Source organism: Emydura macquarii, unplaced genomic scaffold (assembly GCF_026122565.2).
Source record: "Emydura macquarii macquarii isolate MOO-44397 ecotype Brisbane River unplaced genomic scaffold, CSIRO-AGI_Emac_v2 contig_2897, whole genome shotgun sequence".
In the NCBI taxonomy this organism is placed as follows: domain Eukaryota; kingdom Metazoa; phylum Chordata; order Testudines; family Chelidae; genus Emydura; species Emydura macquarii.
In genome coordinates, this window is record NW_027133034.1 from 56022349 (window position 1) to 56042198 (window position 19850).

Sequence of the window (19850 nt, forward strand, 5' to 3'; positions counted from 1 at the left end):
ACAAGCGGAGTGCCCCAGGAGTTGGTCCTAGGGCCGGTTTTGTTCAACATCTTCATCAATAATCTGGAGGATGGGGTAGATTGCACCCTCAGCAAGTTTGCAGATGGTACACTAAGCTAGAGGGAGTGGTAGATACCCTGGAAGGTAGGGATAGGAAACAGAAGGACCTAAACAAACTGGAGAATTGGGCCAAAAGAAATCTGATGAGGTTCAACAAGGACAAGTGCAGAGTCCTGCACCTAGAACGGAAGAATCCCATGCACAGCTACAGACTGGGGACTGACGAGCTAGGCAGCAGTTCTGCAGAAAAGGACGTGTGGGTAACAGTGGATAAGAAGCTGAATATGAGTCAGCAGTGTGCCCTGGTTGCCAAGAAGGCTAATAGCATATTGGGCTGCATTAGTAGGAGCATTGCCAGCAGATCACGGGAAGTGATCATTCCCCTCTATTCGGCAGTGGTGAGGCCGCATTTGGAGTATTGTGTTCAGTTTTGGGCCCCCCACTACAAAAAGGATGTGGAAAAGTTAGAGAAAGTCCAGCGGAGGGCAACAAAAATGATTAGGGGGCTGGAGCACAAGACTTATGAGGAGAGGCTGAGGGAACTAGGCTTATTTAGTCTACAGAAGAGAAGAATGAGGGGGAATTTGATAGCAGCCTTTAACTACCTGAAAGGGGGTTCCAAGGAGGATGGAGCTAGGCTGTTCTCAGTGGTGGCAGACGACAGAACAAGGAGCAACGGTCTCAAGTTGCAGGGGGGGAGGTCTAGGTTGGACATTAGGAAAAAGTTTTTCACTAGGAGGGTGATGAAGCACTGGAATGGGTTTCCTAGGGAGGTGATGGAATCTCCATCTTTAGAGGTTTTTAAGCTGCAGCTTGACAAAACCCTCGCTGGGATTATTTAGCTGAGGTTAGTCCTGCTCTGAGCAGGGTGTTGGACTAGATGACTTCCTGAGGTCCTTTCCAACTCTATGATTTTTTGATCTGTTTTAGATTTTTAAACTTGCAATGTTGACCACACTGTACAACCAAACTTACTCCTCTGACTTATTCACCCCCTTTTATGATTAATAAGCAGATCTGATTCCCTTCCTGTTTCTTCATCCTATGCTTTGTAACGTTATTTAATGCACACAATGCAAAGCATGAGTGAAGCAGAAAAAGACAGACATAATTCTACAAATTGAAAAGATACTGAAAAATTATTAAAAAAATCAATTTATAAGCACCTAGAGGATAATACAGTAACAAGGAATAGCCAACATAGATTTGTCAAGAACAAATCATGCCAACCCAACCTAATTTTCTTCTTTGACAGAGGGAAGCAGTAGACATGATATGTCTTGATTTTGGTAAGGCTTTTTAGAGTCTCACATGACATTTTCATAAGCAAACTATAGAAATATGGTCTAGATGAAATTACTATGAAGCGAGTGCATAACTAGCTAAAAAAAAATCATACCAAAAAGGTAGTTCAAATGGTTCACTGTCAAATTGAGAGAATGTATCTAGTAGGGTACCAGAGTGGTCTGTCCAAGGACCAGTACTATTAAATATTTTGATTAGTTACTTGGGTAATGGGAGGGATAGTGTGCTTATAAAATTTGCAGATGATGCCAAGCTGGATAGGTTGTTATCAGTTTGGAGGACAAGGGCAGAATTCAAAATGACCTGGATAAATTAGAGAACTAGTCTGAAATCAACAAGATGAAATTCAATAAAGACAAGTGCAAAGAACTACACTATGAAGGGGAAAATCAAATACAAAAATACAAAATGGAGACTAGTTAGGAAGTACCACTGCAGAAAAGGATCTGGTGTTTAGAGTGGATCACAAATTAAATATGGGTAAACAATGTGATGCAGTTGAGAAAAAGGCAAATATCATTCTGAGGTGTATTAACGAAAGTGTCATATGTAAGATCTGGGAAGTAATTGTTCCGCTTTACTTGACACAGGGAAGGCCTCATTTGGAGTAGTGTGTCCAATTTTGGGCTTCACATTTTAAGAAAGATGTGGACAAATTGAAGAGTCCAGAGTACAGCAACAAAAGAGAAATAAGGTTTAGAAAACCAGACCTTTGAGGAAATATTAAAAAAACTGGGCATGTTTAGTCCTGAGAAAAATACAAATGTTTTGTAAATGTTTCAGCAGTTAGGCCCCATCCACAATGGCCAACTAAATTAATATATGTTTAAAACTGCGTCAGGTAATGCAGTTTTAATACAACTGTAGGTAGGATTCAGTTACAAGAAGACCTTTTTTAAAATATTGAAAGCTATATACCGTGCTTTTGGAAATTCATATTATAAAAAGTAGAAAGCTGATTACAATATCTTTTGGAGATGAAGGCTAAAATATACTCATAATGATCATTTGATCTAAAGGCTTGCTTAAGCAATGTGGTTGTCAGTCTCTTAATTTTCAGAGAAGTCAAGAGTCCATCTAGTACATTCCATGGACAAGGTGGGATTATTGCCCACCACATGTACTAGGGTTATTTTCCTAACATAATTACACGGGGGGAAAGTAACTCACCACTACTGTGACAGCCCTTTCTCCAGTTTTGGTGAGAAATGGTGTTCCAAATGGGTCTCAATTCCTGCTTTTTCAAAGACCTGTAAGAAGAGGTGGCAATTCTCTCACTAGAAGGCTAATGCTGAAGGAAGGAGGAATCTTTCGGAAGAAGAGAGAAATAACCTAGTGAAAAAGCACAGCCTGTCAAAAAATGTGGAGCTAATTCCTTAGTCCTTACGGTGCCTTGGCCCAGCCATATTTCAAGTTTCCCCAGCAGGTAGCAACAAAGCCAGCAGATAATTCTATGGAGTTCAAGAAATGGATAATAGTCCTAAGCATCCCAAGAAAATACTTTGATATCGCTGTACAATACAAGACTTGCTAAGAATAATCCTTAATGGTCTTCTCTGCACTTAGGACAGGAAATGACATACTAGATCAGAAGAGTGGTCCTGTACCTTGTCTCTGACCCTGAACAGTACCAGATTCTTGCATCTTCCTCTGAAGTAACCCAGCAATGGATAATGATGGAATAACCTACTACACAAAGGGTAAAATTGTTTGACTCTTCTCCTTGCTCCTCCCCATAAATTTATATTACAATAATCATTTTTCCCCTCTACAAGCTACAGAACAAATCTGATCCTCTCTTTTAGAAAAGCTAAAACCTTCCTCCACGCTGATTATCTTCCATTTTTATTGTTGCAACCTTTCCTGTGCCTTACTCAGCACCCAAATCTCCTCACTCCACTCAATACAAAACACAGCTGAAGGCATGTTCTTTATCTGACTTGACCTGGTCACACCCGCTGCTTGAATCCTTGCACTGGCTCCCCAAGAACCACCATATCCATTTTTTTAAAGGGTTGGTGTTTACTTTCAAGACCCCCACAATTACCACACTGAAGTCTAGGACCTCACCTCCTCTCATCCCCGTTCTGCTAATTATCCCAGACACGATCCTTTATCCTACATGCTTCTACGGGAGATTAATGGAGCCCCCCACCACACACACACTTACTGTTGTGCAGGAGGGCGAGGTAACTAACGGGGGACCCGTGAGCGACCTCTCCAGACTCTTCACAGAGCCGCGAGGCACACGGGGGTCCCTGGTCCGAGGCCGCCGCTCCCGCCCGGCGCTGGAGCCCTGCCGGTCCGGATGCTCTGCATTCCGGGTGCGCGGGCGGCGCCGGCTGGGGGGTTCGCTCACCTCGGAGCAACTCCCCCGCTCTCGGCGCTGGCACAGGAGAGTCCCGCTGCCCGCCGCCACGAACAGCCCCCAGCCCTGACAGACACCGACCCTGCCCCAGGCTCTGCCGGTCCCCGAGGCCCGACCAACCTCCGCGCCCAGGGCCCACGCTCACCGTTGGGTCGGAGCCGCTGGACGTGACGCGGCCCCCGCCTATTCCGAAGGGAAGCTCGCGCCACGAGCCGGGACCACCGCGACTCGGCTCCGGCTAAAGCAGACACGCGCCTCCCCGTCCCCCTCCGGGCGCGCACCGCTGACGTCATCCAAACGCGACACTACTCCTATCCCGGCTAGCTCCCTCCCCTTGAGTCGCTGTGGCAACGGGACCTGAGGTGTGAGGCGGCCTGCTCCGGCACCGGGCGGAGGCTTTGGGCTGAGGCAGGGTCAAAGCTGCCCCTCCTGTAGCCGTCGGGTGGGGACGTTTGCGTGGATTATGTCTCATGGCGGCCCTTACCCGCCCCTCCCCCGCAAGTTGCTCCCCTGCAGCCGGCGGTGCTTCCCCGCTGCGCGGCCCGTCACCGTGCCTGGCCCGCGCAGCCGCCGGCTTCCTGTCCCAGCGCCTCTGGTCTTTCTGCTGCTTCCCTGGCAGACACGCCTCACAATAGCCAGAAAAACTGCCCTGGCCTCCTGTGCTTTTGTTTTGGTCGGCCGCGTGTCTGTGTCTGCTCTTGTTCCGCTACAGGGGTACGTAAAGTAGCTTAATAGCGTCTCACAACTACCTTAAACGAAGGGTGACCGTTTTGCGCGCGCGCGCACACACAACACACACACACACGCAACTAGTTTCAATTGGATTTAATCAAGACCATAACAACACCCCGTAGTTTGAGTGGATTTGTTCTAGTTTTGAGTTTTACTGTTGAAAACAAAGCAAGCCTTGAGCAAAGGGATGTGAGGTGACCTGTAATTGGGATTATTTTCCTTTGCCCGCAGCTGAGTCAGCAACAGCCTTACAAATAACATTATTTAACTACAGTACACTCTTTCTATCTCAGACTGTTACAATGAAAGCAAAAACGAATCATGTGTAGTGCTGCATCTTTTTGTAAAACTCCTGATGCCTCCTATTCATCTATGCTACCTCTAGGGGCATGAGAAAAAAGTTTGAGAAGTAAGTTAGGGGAGATTCCCTGGCAGCTAGACAGAGCTGGAATCTGGCAGCTGGGTGCGATCAGACAGAACTGTGAGGGGAAAGACACTTCAGGGGCTCCTGGGAAAGACTTTTGGACAAAAGTTGCCACGCTAATTCACCAGGCCTATTGCAGTCACGACCAAAGAAAGTTATACTGTCCTGCTGCTGCTGTCATCTGAAAGGGCCCGTGTCATATCTGTAAACTTTTCAGAACTGAAATGCAGGTAATGTATTGTGTAGCTGACAGATAAAGGGGATTGGATCGAGGAAGGATATAAATCCTATACCAGTTTGGCCAGAGGATGGAAAATTGTGTCCAATTATGGTTTATGTAAGTGGCTTAAACACCATTAAATATTGAAAATGATGATAAAGCAAAATCCTCTTTAAAAATAATTTTGCCCCTTTTGACCTGAGCAGCTAGTCAACATTCAGGGAACATTCCAGTTAAGGAGGAGAAATTGGTGGAGTCTGGTATTTCCTTTCATGCAGTCTTGTTTATTGACAAGGAATGTAGAGAGTCCTGCTTCTCTGAACACAAGAGGAACCAAGAACAAATGGAGTATTTTCTTAGATCACAGCCTCAGGCCTCTTTAGGTGACAGACTCAAAAGTTTTCTCTCCAGCTTTTTTCAGGGTCATACTGTTCTCACAGGCTACTGCTTGGCTTTCTTCACTCTGTTTCTCTCAGTTCTTGGCTGTTCTCTGTTTCTGTCTGTTCTGCTTTCTCATACACCCTGTACCCAAAAAAATACTCAACAAAAGCCCTCCAACCTCAATCCAAACTCATGGGCGGCTTCACATAAATCTTTTATCTGGAGTAGGGTCCTGTGATTAATTTATTCTTCCAGTTATGTTAAATGAAGAGTGAATTCACACCCTCAATATAACAAGGTTACTTACCAGTAACTGATGTTCTTCAAGATGTGTTGCTCATGTCCATTCCACTATAGGTGTGTGCATGCCACCGTGCACGGTTCCCGGAACTTTTTTCCCCTTAGCAGACCCTATAGGGCCAGCTCTGGTGCCCCCTGGAGTCCTGCGCACATGCCGTGATATATAAGTCACTGCCCGCCCTACGCCCCTCAGTCCCTTCTTTCTGTCAACTCCAGCAGTGGGGACAGGGGGGGTGGGTTGTGGAATGGACATGAGCAACACATCTCGAAGAACATCAATTACTGGTAAGTAACCTTGTTTTCTTCTTCGAGTGATTGCTCATGTCCATTCCACTATAGGTGACTAACAAGCAATACCTTGGAGGTGGGTAGGAGTTACCAGTGAGCTGCCCTCAACACGGCTCTGTCAAATCCCACAACCTCTCTCGCCTGCTGTACAGTGGCGTAGTGGGACGTGAAGGTATGCACCGATGACCAGGTGGCAGCTTTGCAGGTGTCCTGCAGGGGCACTCTCTCCAGGAAGGCTATAGATGAGGCTTGAGCTCTGGTTGAGTGCACTGTGATGGTTCCCGGAAGCGGCACCATTGCCTGCTTGTAGCAGAACTTGATGCATGATGAGATGCGTTGGGTGGAGACAGATGAGCCTTTCATCCGGTCAGCCACTGCGATGAAGAGCTGCGTCAATTTCCGGAACGGCTTTGTACATTCGATGTAAAAGGCCAGGGCTCAACTCGTGTCCAGCGAATGCCATCGCCTCTCCTCCTCCGAACCATGCGGTTTGGGGAAAAACACAGGGAGAAAAATACCTTGGTTATAATGAAATTGGGAAACCACCTTGGGCAGGAAGGCTGGATGCGGCTTCAACTACACCTTATCTTTATAAAATCCTTATAAAATACACCAGAGCCAGCCCTATGGGGTCTGCTAAGGGGAAAAAAGTTCCGTGAACCGTGCACGGTGGCATGCACTCACCTATAGTGGAATGGACATGAGCAATCACTCAAAGACGAACAGCAACGTTTTAACTTTACTCATAACAACTCCAGCTCATAACAATAACCAAATTAGTTATTCCTGTTGTCACAGGGCCAAAAAGATTGTGACAAGGAACTCTAACTTGCCCTTTTTCCATCTGCTGCTTTTACTTCATAGACAGCACTAATCCCTTTCCTTTCAAGTACTACATGGATTTTATTATCTTCTCAATAGGATGTCAGTTTGCATGGTCCTCCCTCTCTCAGATAGACTGCTGACAAGTATTGTGACCTGGTAAGAGGGAAGCACTGTACACTTTCTGATCATAGTGACTCTTACCACACGTGCGATATTTTGATGATAGTTCATAAACTGCATCTTCTGTTTTCATTTTTCAACAATATTCATGGTCACAACTGGAACCTCAATATCTCATTAAAAGCTGGGCAACAAATAGAAGAGTCAAATTAAAAAAGGAAATGATTCTGTTTGGCCTCATACATAAGTACTGTGGTGCTGCCATAGAAGCCATCATTTTAAACTTCTCAGATGGTAAGTCACAGGCCTTGAACCAGAGAACATGGCTATACATAAATATATATGGTAGACATCTGAACGGAAGAGCCATGTCCAATAAGCTCCCTCACAGATGCACGGTGTGCACATTGGTTCGCCCCTCACGTGCACCAGACTGATTCCAGAAATCAGACGACCAGGCCAGCACACTCCGACGCTACCACCCGCACAGCTCTCCCGAGAAATACGACAGAAAGCAGAGGCGTACGCGCGTGCTCCAGGCACGGTCGCTAGCTACCACATCTGTCTGCAGGGCCGAGCACACCAGATCGCTCCTGCGCTTATTGCCAGGGCTCTGTTCAGGGTCACGTGGTGCGTGACCGCCGCGAACGGACCCGCCCCTCCGAGTCTCAGCGCTAGGCTCCGCCCACTGCAGGATGATGACGTAACAGCTGTGCGCCAAGCAGCGTTTCGTTTGTTGGGCGTCGCGTGCTGCCGCCTGGGAAACGTGGTCTCCGGAGGGAGTTACTTATTTCCGTCTCAGGGGGTGGAGAAAAGCGCCTCTGCGGCTGCTCAGTGCCCGCTTGCGGGTCGGTGGCGGCGACACCTGACTTGCGTGTGCGACCGTCTCCAGTGTAGGCCGCTCGCGCGGCGGAGCTCGCCGGGCGCCGCCATGCCCAAAGTCAAGGTGGAGAAGCGGGCCCGGCAGCCGCGCCGTGCTGGCCCGGGCCCAGGTGAGCGCGGGGGCCCGGGTCCCAGCCCCGGCGGGGAAAGGCCGGACTCCGGCCGCAGGGCGCGATCCCTCTAGGCCCGTTGGGGGGCTGCTGCCTACGGAGGGCAGCTGGTCCAAGACCGGCACCTGCGTGCGCCGCTGCTCTCCGGGCCGTGGCGGTGCCGGCATCAGGCAGCACGGGGGGGGCAAAGGAGCCAATGCTCTGGGGGCCGCGGGCGGGATGGTGAAGGGGCCGCCACTCGCTCCATGTGACTGTCTCAGCGCCCGGGCCCCGGCACTTTCCCCGGCCCAGAGGCGCCGGTAGAGAGTCCTGGCGGCCCTCAGGTGGGCTAGAGAGCCGGGCTAAGGGAGGCGCTGCTGCTTCCTTCCCGTCTCGCCTGCAGGATGGAGGGACGGGGGTGGCAAAGCCCGGCAGGAGCCTCTAGCGGCTGCAGTCCACCGTCCGTGGTGTCCGCGTGGCCCTAGTGACAGCTGATGAAACCGCGGGCTCGGCTGCGGAACCCTGGCCCGGCTAGAGCAGCCTCTGCTTGTTTTAAGAGCCCCTTAAAATAACGCAGCTTCTGCAAGTCCTTGGCTGATGGTCAAGCTCTGAGCTTCGGTACGGAAATTGTATGTGTTAGGACTGCGGTGTTTATGTTTAACTTACGCGAAGTTTCCTAGTTCTTGACTGCCCCTGCCTTGTGCTTGTCCACTGGCGAGCGTGCTGTTGTCGTCACTCAGATTTTATTAGCGATAAGCAGCTGTGTCAAAAGACAAGGTCCCTATCCTAAAAGCTTGCCATCTAAATGCAAGAGTGAAAAAAGTAATTGTAGTTTTCAAATCCTAGCAGTAGTGTCCACGTGTAATTTATTACTTTAACCTGAGTACGGTGTCACCAATAATTTTCTTATTGTTTTACATTTGTTGTTCCCAACATCACTAATACTGGTATTTCCAGCTACTGTGAGCTCCCCTGCTTCTGGAGTGTCACCACTCAGAGTGCCAGCCTTTACAGTCACAAGGTTATTGCATGCTCCAAGGGGGTCAGTGTACACACAGATCAATGGAAAGAGTGAGGCAGTGATTGTTATAGCTGATCTCTTAGAATATGATACCTGGCATTGGCCATTGTGGGAAGACAGAATACTGGGCTTGATGAACTGTTGGTTTGACCCAGTGTGGTGGTTCTTATGTTTACAGCAGAGGCACAATTATGGTACACAGCTGTACACAGTTGGAAGGGGTTTTTCAGTCAGTGTGGTTAATCCACTTCTTTGAGACACAGCAACTTTCTGTCATCCTAGCTGCATCTATGGTGAGTGTTAGGTTAGGCTAACTATCAGACAGGGCATGAGATATTTCAGAACCCTAAGCCATGTAGCTAGGTGGACCTAAGTTTTCCTTGTAGACCAGCTGTTAGACGGATAAAGTGGTCTAGTTACAGAAAAACAATGTGATTCATTACTTTGGAAGTATAAAATCTAGTTTGCTGTACCAAAATAACTGATATTTTTAATGATAGTGATATAATTGGCTTGGTTATACCTTATTTTAGGTATCATGTTCAATACTGGAATTGGCCAGCACATCTTGAAAAATCCCCTCATTGTTAACAACATTATAGAGAAGGTTGGTAATAACTGGACTTAACTAATTAAAATAACTTAGTCCTAAGAGTTGCATTCAAATGTTCTATCTAATAAAATCTATCGTTTAAGACAAATGCTTGTAAATAATTTACAGTACTACTTAAAGTTGGGTACTGTGTAAATCCGTGGTGCTTAATCCCTTCATTGCCTCTTGAAAGCTATAGGAAATGTTAATTCAAACAGTGCATTTGGTGAAAGATTTTTTTCAAGTGCTTTCCCTTTTCCTTCAGAATGGACATGGGTAAAATCCTGGCCCCATTGAATTCAGTGGCAAAGCTCCCATTGTCAAGTGGAGCCAAAGTTACATGTAGGGTTTTGTGTGCACACAATGTGATTACTGAATGGCTACATTTTCAAAAAGTTGCATGCAATTTCAAGGGATGCTTTTGGGTGGTTCAGCCTAAAACTTTCCTTTTGCCTTGAAAAACAAGTTATCTAAATCTATTAACCATATACAGGATCCGCTCCATTAATGTCTGCATGTACTATTCCTTAAAGTTAAAATTACTTTGCAATATTGATTTCTTGGATTGCTTTCCTACAATCTCATTTGTTCTTAGGCTGCTTTACGGCCTACAGATGTTGTCCTGGAAGTAGGGCCTGGAACTGGTAATCTGACAGTAAAAATGCTAGAGAAAGTAAAAAAGGTAAGAACTCATCTTGATTTTTCAGTGAACAAACTGCTACTTAGATGAACAAATGAAAATGTGTCCAATTGCACTATTCAAACGGGGGGAGGGGAGGAATACAGTATCAATTCCTTTCTGGGTGTTCATATCCTTCTTCTTGTACAAGTCCACTGAGTGTAACAGCGGTACTTTTAAAGTGAAGTTAAGAATATTTGACAGTTAGATCAATTAAAATTACATTGAGTATCCATCTACTGCATTAACATTTGTGTTGGATCTTTACCATTTTATGAGGCGTCCAACCATATTCAAGTAAAGAGTTGTGCTACGCATGTTATCCTTCTGAAATTTTAATATAGTTGATATTCTTTGTGATAGTAAATGTGCATATCCTAATGTAAGATTTTAAAAAATGTTTGTAACAAAAGCTATTTCTTTTTGCTGAGATAATAACAAGAAGTCTATTCATAGTACTAATTTGATTAAAGTTGCAATTATACTCTTTGTTTTCAGGTAGTTGCTTGCGAACTTGACACGAGACTTGTGGGTGAACTTCAGAAGAGAGTCCAGGGCACGTAAGTACTAATACTGGAAATAACTCCACTTCATTTTAGGGGCCTGACCTCTTTAGAATGTGTATTGCTAAGATTAATAGCATTAAATTTTTCCACCTGCAGATGCCTAGCAAACAAACTAGAAATAAAGGTTGGAGATGTGTTGAAAACTGACTTACCATTCTTTGATGCATGTGTCGCTAACTTACCTTATCAGGTAGGGGCAAAGCAATTGCTGTGGAATAACAATTGAAATTAATTTTTGATTGTACTTGCTCAGAGAGGACATATGTTTTATTCTTTCCATAGATTTCTTCACCTTTTGTTTTCAAGCTGTTGCTGCATAGACCTTTTTTCAGGTATGTAGATGAGATTCTCTGGATTGCCTAATGCAGAGGTGTCACTCATTTGCTATGGCAGGCCAGATTTGAATTAAATGTACTTCAAGTGGGCCATACATACCATAAATCGGAATACTAGGCATTTTTGGAGCGCTGTGTCTCATGCACACAGTGCTCCACGTGCTGCCGCCAGAGTACACCGATCTCATGGTAGTGCACGATGATGCAAGATCTCGTGGCGTCGTACTCTCTGGCGGCAGCGTGCTACGCCGCAAGGGGCCGGACCAGAAAGGTTGGTGGGCCGTATCTGGCCCGTAAGCCAGATGTTTGACACCCGTGGCCTAATGCAAAACAAAGGCTAATTTTAAAGAACATCTGATTTGGGATTATTTGTAAAGATATAAGCCCTGCAAACCAGTAGCCAGGAACTGTCCTCCGCATAGCACTCCCAATGGCCATTGCCATTGTTAAACAACTAGAAAGAATTTGAGCCTTGGCATAACTAAGTGCAATTCCCACTAAAGTAAATAAAGTTTGTTCCTGCTTACTCTAGAAAGGGCAATCTCAGGCCTAAGCAAAGTACCTTAGGAGCTAAAGAGATTTGTATGGAGAAGTAGGGCAGACTTGGACTGGAGGTGTTGGGGTGTCTCCAGATAAATCAAAGCAACTGTAACTTTACAATATAGTTGCATAGCTTGCTTAAATGCTGTTGCTGGTAGTTTAACTTGTTGGCAGTTAGCAGTACTGTTATTGCTGATGCCATTGATTGGATCTGAAGGACTAGTGGGAGTATCTGTTTTTACTATTTTCTAAAATTAGATCAGTATTGATAAGCAGATAGCTCACTTTTTTCTAATTTTGGCAGTTCTGCAGATTCAGACTCCTTGCTACAATACTAATTAGTGACATTAGGTACCAGTATGCCTATTAGCAGTCAGCAAACTTGTCTCACACAATGCAAGATTGGTGATCAGCAGTAGTTTTTTTTTATTTTGTGAAATACCAAAAACACAACACTTCAATAATTACCTTAAAAATCAGCAGAGGCTGACCATTTACTATTTTAATGATTTTACTCAGGGAAAGTTCCTTTCAAAGGAATCAGAGGTCCGAGAAGTACAAGCAGCTCTAATTATTTGACTTAAGTCATACATGTAAGACTGAGACTAACTGCTCTGTTTCCTTCTAACCACGAAGTACAAAGAGCCAAGTTCAGACTAAGTGTAAGCAAATGCAACTCTGGTTTGCTTATAGGTGTGCCTGAATTACACCAGGGCTGACATTCTCTAATATGAGTATATACCACATCTCTATGCTTGCTTGTAGATTATTGGCCTTTTTTATTTTAAAGGCTATAGGACTTCTAAGAATCAATTATTTGAAACGTATTACTCATGTTTTCATTTCTTTAATTCTCAGGTGTGCAATACTTATGTTTCAGAGAGAATTTGCTCTTCGTTTGGTTGCAAAACCAGGGAGTAAACTATACTGCAGACTCTCGATTAACACTCAGTTACTAGCCCGTGTGGACCACCTAATGAAAGTAAGTGAAACTACATTTATAACCAATGTAGAAATGTATGTCAGAGTGAGAAGGCTTTCTCAAGAATGTGAATATTCGCTTCCTATTGTTTTTAAAAGTTACCTAATTTTAATGATTTAACAGGTTGGAAGGAATAACTTCAGGCCTCCACCCAAAGTTGAATCCAGTGTTGTCAGAATAGAGCCAAAGAACCCTCCACCACCTATCAATTTTCAGGTGAGATTCAAATACTTCAGACCATATCCAATAAAATAACTGAATAGTGCTGTTCTGTGTGTTATTCTGAATGCCATTCAGAATGATGTAAAAGCAACACAATACAGTTCACAACCTACATGAGTTTGTTTAAAAATAAAGTTTAAATAGGACTAAATGTTGTCATATCAATAGACTAGACCAGTGGTTTTCAACTCTCCCCCCCAATTTGAGGACTCCTAAAACATTTCAAATGGAGGTGCGGACCCCTTAAGGGGATCCACAGGTTGAAAACCACTGGATTAGACATTGATTGGATCTTCAATGTACCACTCCCTTCTTGATCAGACTCTCATCTGAGTGTCTTTCCAACATTATCTGGTTGCCCCAACAGCAGTTCAACTTTCCTCAAAACCCCTGTTTCTTCCCTGGAAGTGACACAGGTCAGGATCACTAGGATTAGGTTTGCTTCATACTGAATGGCAAAATCTCCTGGCCCAGCGGGTGGTGGTGGTAAAACCTACCTCTTCTTTTTTTGTAGCATTTTTCATCTATAGACTTTAAAGTGCTTAAGACATTTATGGGTGTTGGTAGTATTTAGCTGATCAAGAGCAAAGAGTCCATTAGGACCCAGAGATTATGAACTCTTGCTGAAGATCGACACTCCAGGGCAATATTACTCTTGACAGTTTTTAATTTGTTAGTTTCCATTTTCTAAATATCACCTGAGTCTTGCCCAGGTTCAGCCAAATGACTTTCTTCTAGCTAGCTAGAGATCTGGGTGATTGTTCAGTTTGCAGTTGGGTAATGTCTGCATACCTTTGCCAGTGAAGGCTTTAGCTTGTCAATTTGTACTATGTTGTACAAGACTGAGCCATGTTGCGCTATCACTAATTTTTTTCTGTCATTCAGTCCGGAAATGAAATAATAGTAGGTAGTCTGGACTGACTACTAGTAATAGTGTATTGCTTCAGACAAATGTTGTGCATTTTGTGTTTCAGGAATGGGATGGTCTAGTCAGGATAGCCTTTGTCAGGAAAAACAAGACCCTCTCTGCAGCATTTAAGTAAGTTACTTCTATTGTTTTTTTTCCTTCTGAAGTTGAGTTTATCTAGTTAGTTGTTTCTTCTACACACATGCCTAGACATCCTTCAGTCTAGTTTTGTAGCAAGCCCTGCTTCAACAACCATATTAATCAGATCATTCAGGCATCCCCATAGTGCAGGGTTGGACAGTTTACATTGTGGTCATGGAAATCTTGCACATGAAAACTTTACATATCCCCCCCCCCTCCCCCCGGCAGCTGCCTAAAGAGATCACCTGATGCATTCAGTACAGTTGTTTCATCTTTATTAGAAAAACCTCAATAGCCCCTCAAGCCACAGAATTTATTTTTTTTAAAAACAGGTTTCACTATAGATAGAATTCTATCAGATTTGGTATATTGACTCATTTTCAGATCAAATGCGGTGTTGCAGCTGCTGGATCAGAATTACCGAATTCACTGTTCTATACATAACATTGTAAGTAGAATGTTTTTCCTTTTTACAATGTGAGCCGAGTATGAGATTTAAAATTCAATATAGGCACGATGATACAAAAAACTCTAATCCAGAAACCATCAAAACAAACATTACCTCAGAGTACCTTTTAGAATCCAGAATATCTAAAATAAAAAGAATTCTAAGATCTTCTGAACTACAATGAAGGTTTAAATGAGAATATTGATTCCACTCATGTCTCCAGGGGTGTAATTTACTCTTCCCTCCCATACCTAAGGACTGTTCTGGGCTTGGCATAGTATAAAATCATTGACACGGTATCTATTTGAAAATATTTCTAGTGACTCATCTACAATTCCGGATTGTCTGCAAAAATCCAGAAACAGCTAAATCCAGTGCCTCTTTTAATAAGATCTGTTCCTGATCCTTTGAAGAGAATGGTTGCTCAGGCTATTTTCAGCCCCCGCAATCTCTTATGTATAGAATTGTACTTAACATCTGTCAGTGCTTTTTTTTTTTAAATGTACTATAGTTCCACATTTTAATACTGGCTGTCATGGCATGTGCTATGCTGTCCAGTTCTTTCGGCTTTCTAACTTATATGGTACTGCATCCAAACTTTGTTTGCTGTAGGGACACACATTATTCAAAACATACATTTCTCTCGAGACTTTGATCTATTTATATATAGAGAGTCAATCACTGATATAAAATAAACAACTTTTTAATGAGGTAACTACAGAACCTAAGTAGTCTAGAAAAATGAGTACATTATCTAAATATTTATCTATTGGTGGTTTTTTTATCCTGATTTTTTTTTTTCTTCGTGAGGGGAAAAATAATTTCAGGGAGCTTGTCAGAATGATGAGTTGACTAATCTAGGGTTCAATAGGTGAGTCTGGTTGTCAAGATGGCTGTATCTCCATAATTTTAAATGTCTAATATAACTTGAATATTTCAGAAATTTGTTAATATTGTCTGAGTTAAGCGAGCTTATTAAATTAAGCTGTGCTCCACAGTTGTGTAAGTGCATGCGTTTTGGAATCTGCAAACACTTAATCTTTTGTATTTGAACCTCTTTGCTATGTGCTCCACCTTTTTAGTTAATCTATTCTACTATTCTAAACAGTGCAAGGTTCTGTATTTTAGAACCAGATAAATCCAACCAAAGCATGAATTATGTATTTAAACTATTTAGATTGTAAACAAATATACAGGAACCAGCATCTCTTGCTAAATTTAGTGTGGATATGCTCAACTTTAAAATGGGTTGAGGAGATTTTTGAGCAGGATTAACTGGTATCAAAACTAGAGCCAGCACAGTGTTTAGTGGCTAGTGTTTTCCCTGTGGATGCTTAAAATCAGGTTCAGGCTACCTAATCAATGCCTGCATGCCTAGCAAAGAAAAGGTATGTCTGCACTTAAAGTTGCACATAGTGTACAGACACTGTAGGCCTGGCTAGCACAGGTATAAATAGCAATGTAGTTGGTGAGGCATGGCTTAGGCAACTGGAGTGCCCTACACCCTTGAATCCCCATGGTGTATACCCTACACGGTATCTCGACATGCCCAAGCACCGCCTTCCATATCTACACTGCTATTTTTAGTGTTGTAGTGTCCTGCTACTGGCATCTTTCTCCTACAGTGAAAGGCTCCAGTGGTGCAGACAGCAGGGAAAAGCCCAGGAGCTCCAGGCTGCCTCTCCATTGCTGGAGCCCTTTACTGCCACATGTAGTTGCACCTCACAATGACAAGTTTGGATGTAGCCTGCCTTTTACTGCTGCGTGTAGAGCCTCTATTCTGCACGCTACCGTAAAGTGTAGACATAGCCAATAGTGCATGCAAAAAAAAAAAAAAAAAAAAAGGAAATTCATATTCTAGTAGCACCAGAACCTCCGCTCTAGATGCTGTATGAATATAGAGTAAGCATGGTTCGTTCTTAGGTGTACACATACCTCCCAACATTCAAAGTAGCTAAAAGGGTTGGATCCTGCCTCCAGGGAGTGGGAGGCTGAGTTGGGATGGGGCAGGTCCTGCCCCTTGCAGTAGAGGGAGAGGAGGAAGTTGCAGAGTGAATGCAAAGCAGCTTGCTCTGCAACAGCATCTCCTGCCCTGCAGGGCTGGTTGGGCTCAAGTCCCTGTTCTGGGTGTTGCAACCTGGACCCTGGCACATGGATTGCAATGCTGCTCAGGTTTAGCCCGGCTGGGCCAAATCTGAATGAGTAGTGTTGCAACCCTCTGCACCAGGTTGTAATGCCACTCATTCAAATTTGCTACCCTCACCTATCAAGGGCCAGGCCAAACCTGAGCAGTGTTGCAGACCTGGGCAGCAGGGGGCAGACCACACTGCCTGGAGCAGAGAGCCTAGTCCAGCCAGTCATGTGGAGCAGGAGCTGCTTCAACAGGAGGTTTGTGCAAAGCAGGACAGTCCTGCAAAACCCAGGACTGTTGGGTGGTCTGTGTATACCTTTGAGAACCACAATCTGAATTTTTTTTTTTTTTTTTAAAAGCATCTTTCATCTGGAATGGTCAGTCACCTTGATGTATAGCACAGGTTGGGTGTGGTGTTTGGATAGTTGAAGACCTGTGGAATTAATAAGCTATTAAAAATCATAAATGTGAAATTATTTCTTCATCTGTATTGCATTTTACATTGACAGGAAATACCAGAAAACTTCAAAATTGCAGAGAAAATACAGATGGTTCTAAAAAATTCAGGTTTTTCTGAAAAACGGGCTCGCTCAATGGATATAGATGACTTCATTAGGTAAACCCATTACCTCTGTATTCCCTTCATACTTCACACATCCTGTGCTCTGTTCTAAAAATGCAAGCACATCCCTAACATCATAAAACTAACCAACTTGCATCAGGTATTGGATGGGGTGGGGGGGAAAAAACACCACTCACTTTTGATATGAGATGTTGAGCTATTGCCATGTTATGGATCCAGTGAGGTACATTACAGTAAATATAGAGAGAACTACCTCTTGGTACAATCTAACTAATAGTCTAGGATGATTTTAGGTCCAACAATTGATACTTGCAGAATCCCCAGTCTGAGAACAATAGGGATTCTGAACAGAAGACAGTCTGTTAACTTTTAGACTAGTAAGAATTGAATTTTGTGCTGTATTTTTTGACTACCATGATCTCAGTATTTTGTGAACAGTATTTATATATATCCTTAAACTCATTTTTATTACACATGATGATGCCACAAACAGGCTCAGAGCAACAACACATTTGAATCACATTTCTGCTGAAAAGGAGTTGGATTACATAAGGCTGCTAGAAGTAGTTTATGATGGAAGATCTTGATCCTTCTGTATGAAGGAACATTAAACTACTGTTTTCAGCATTCTGAAGTACCTAAATCTCATTCCATAAATTGCATTATAAGAGTAGGAAAAGCTACCTTTAATTTTCATCTTCCCTGAAGCCTTGTACATCTCTCCCTTGGCATTCCTTTGAGTTTCTAGCAGCATTAGACAACTTACAGGAGAATCCTGAAACTGTAGCTATTATATTAATGACCATGTGTTTTCTTGTTGCTTGTAGTCAAATTTAATAGACAAATCCCATCTCTTCAGAATATTTTAGAGACATTGTTGACTCAGATGTAGCAGTACGTTAAAGAAATGACCTAGAACACCTCAGCACAAGGAAGTACTTATTTGCTTCCCTTTCTATACTATTATCTATTCATTGTTTAGGAAATGGGGCTAGCTAATGAGACATTGAGCTCGTCTCAGGTGAACAGGAGCTATACCCAAAATGATAGTTTACAAGGGGCATTAGTCTGCTATAACTCATCACAATTTCTTGGCAGAAGTGACTCAACATGACTTGCTGCTGTGACAAGCTAAATCAATTGCTGTTCTTTAGGTAATGCAGGTTAAACTGACTTGTAGACAATGTTGCACTAGAATTACATGTGTCCCGAACTTCCACAGTCATGCTTACTACTCCTTCGCACAACCCTACTAACAGCAGTTTGTAATGATTGGAACAGAAAGTAATATTTTAAGACTTCTCTTCCTACCCACTCCCTTTATTTGGGTAGTTTTTGAAGTAAGTGTTACTGTGTGAAGTACAAATGAATATAAACTTACCATTTTAATTTTTCAGAGTGCTGTATGGCTTCAATTCAGAAGGCATCCATTTTTCATAAATGGCTGAACCAGAAGCATTTTACATTCTCTGGGAAGAACTGAAATGTTACATGGACAAAGGTCTTCACTCTCAACATGAGTCCTTCCTCATATGATCACCAGCATACAATGTACATGATTATTGTAAAGCTATGGAACTCCCCTCCACCCCGAGCCCCTTTTAAATGTATGCCATGATATTAAGTGGCTCCAAAGGTCCCCCATTAAACCTTTTGTTTCCTGAACTTTGCATCTCCTCATGCCATTACAACATTCATAATGGAACTCAGATTCTGTCTGGCCCCCAGAGTATTTGTAGACTGGTAGCATGATTCCCATTCCTGAAAGTTTAGAATAAATTAACTATTTTTTTAAAATAATGTGTCTCTATTCTTTGCTTTCTGGTAGCTACCACTGGCCCTGGTGTATTGGAGAAATTTTTGCTAGAATGAACAGATCACCTATTTTAAAGGCTAACTGAGGCACACAAGTTAAATGTCAGTGGCAGAGCTGGGAACAGATCACCACTGCACTCTCCATACCTCTTTCTTACACAACCTTAGGATTTGCAGTAATCAAACTGGCTTTTCACTAAAAGATCTGCATAAATTAAGTACTGTAATCTGTCTATATCTAGTTTCAATAGAGATCCATCTACTTAAATATTTATCTCAAACTGTAGTGCATTACAGGGCACTCTTCAGTACTTTATCAATGATTATTGCTAGATTAGTGCTCTAAGCAAGCAGGAGTCTGTTTCTTGCATGATTTTTCCCCATAAGTCTCCTCCTTTAATTCTTAACATTGAATATAGTTAGCCATCTGTTGCAAATCTAATGGAATAATGAGTTGCATTCCATTTGTTAATGAAATTTACAAAATACTGCAAAAAAAGTATTAATACTTGTGGTATTGTAGGAGCTGGCCTCATTTCCCTGTTCTAAAAGCAAGTCTTTGCTCAGTCTGAATTGCAGGTTAAGTGCTACAGGGCCACACACTTAAATAGCAGTTAAAGGCAGAATAAATGCTCCTGTGCTAATTGCCTATGTTGAAAGGAGTGGTAGGCAAAGCTAGGTTAGCCTATGAACACTCATTCTATTAACACCCTCTTCCCCCTGCCTATGAGGAATTGGTTGATAGCCTTATTTACATAATCTGTAAATGCAACAATTGGAGATGAGGTTCTTCTAACCTGTAACAAGGCTGATACCTAGCATCTTGTAAGAAACAAGCATGTCACTCTACCTATCCTAAGGTTGAGTCAGAGTCTGGGCAAGAGGGCAACTAGT

At 43.2% G+C, this 19850-nt stretch overlaps 2 protein-coding genes across 5 annotated transcripts in view; one reads left to right on the forward strand and one right to left on the reverse strand.

The window, feature by feature from the left end:
- The window catches only part of IPO11 (importin 11), a 294514-nt gene extending 290478 nt beyond the window's left edge, over window positions 1–4036 (reverse strand). Inside the window, exon 1 of the mRNA XM_067568644.1 lies at window positions 3879–4036. The gene's annotated coding sequence lies outside the window, so the exon portion shown is untranslated. The remainder of the gene's footprint in view (window positions 1–3878) is intronic.
- Window positions 4037–7287: 3251 nt separating this feature from the next.
- DIMT1 (DIM1 rRNA methyltransferase and ribosome maturation factor) lies at window positions 7288–19010 on the forward strand. Of its 4 annotated transcripts, XM_067568678.1 has the most exons (12): window positions 7304–8015; window positions 9549–9622; window positions 10203–10289; window positions 10785–10846; window positions 10949–11042; window positions 11135–11184; window positions 12586–12709; window positions 12833–12925; window positions 13906–13970; window positions 14364–14427; window positions 17068–17174; window positions 18539–19010. In XM_067568678.1, exons 1-12 carry the CDS (start codon window positions 7415–7417, stop codon window positions 18579–18581), a joined length of 1464 nt encoding a protein of 487 aa, XP_067424779.1. In that variant the 5' UTR covers window positions 7304–7414; the 3' UTR covers window positions 18582–19010. The 4 variants fall into 4 exon arrangements, 3 of the variants coding, with proteins under 3 accessions (XP_067424779.1, XP_067424780.1, XP_067424781.1); XR_010923831.1 differs by lacking the exon at window positions 14364–14427 and having other exon boundaries at window positions 7288–8015; XM_067568679.1 differs by lacking the exon at window positions 9549–9622 and having other exon boundaries at window positions 7878–8015.
- The last annotated feature ends 840 nt before the right edge of the window (window positions 19011–19850 follow it).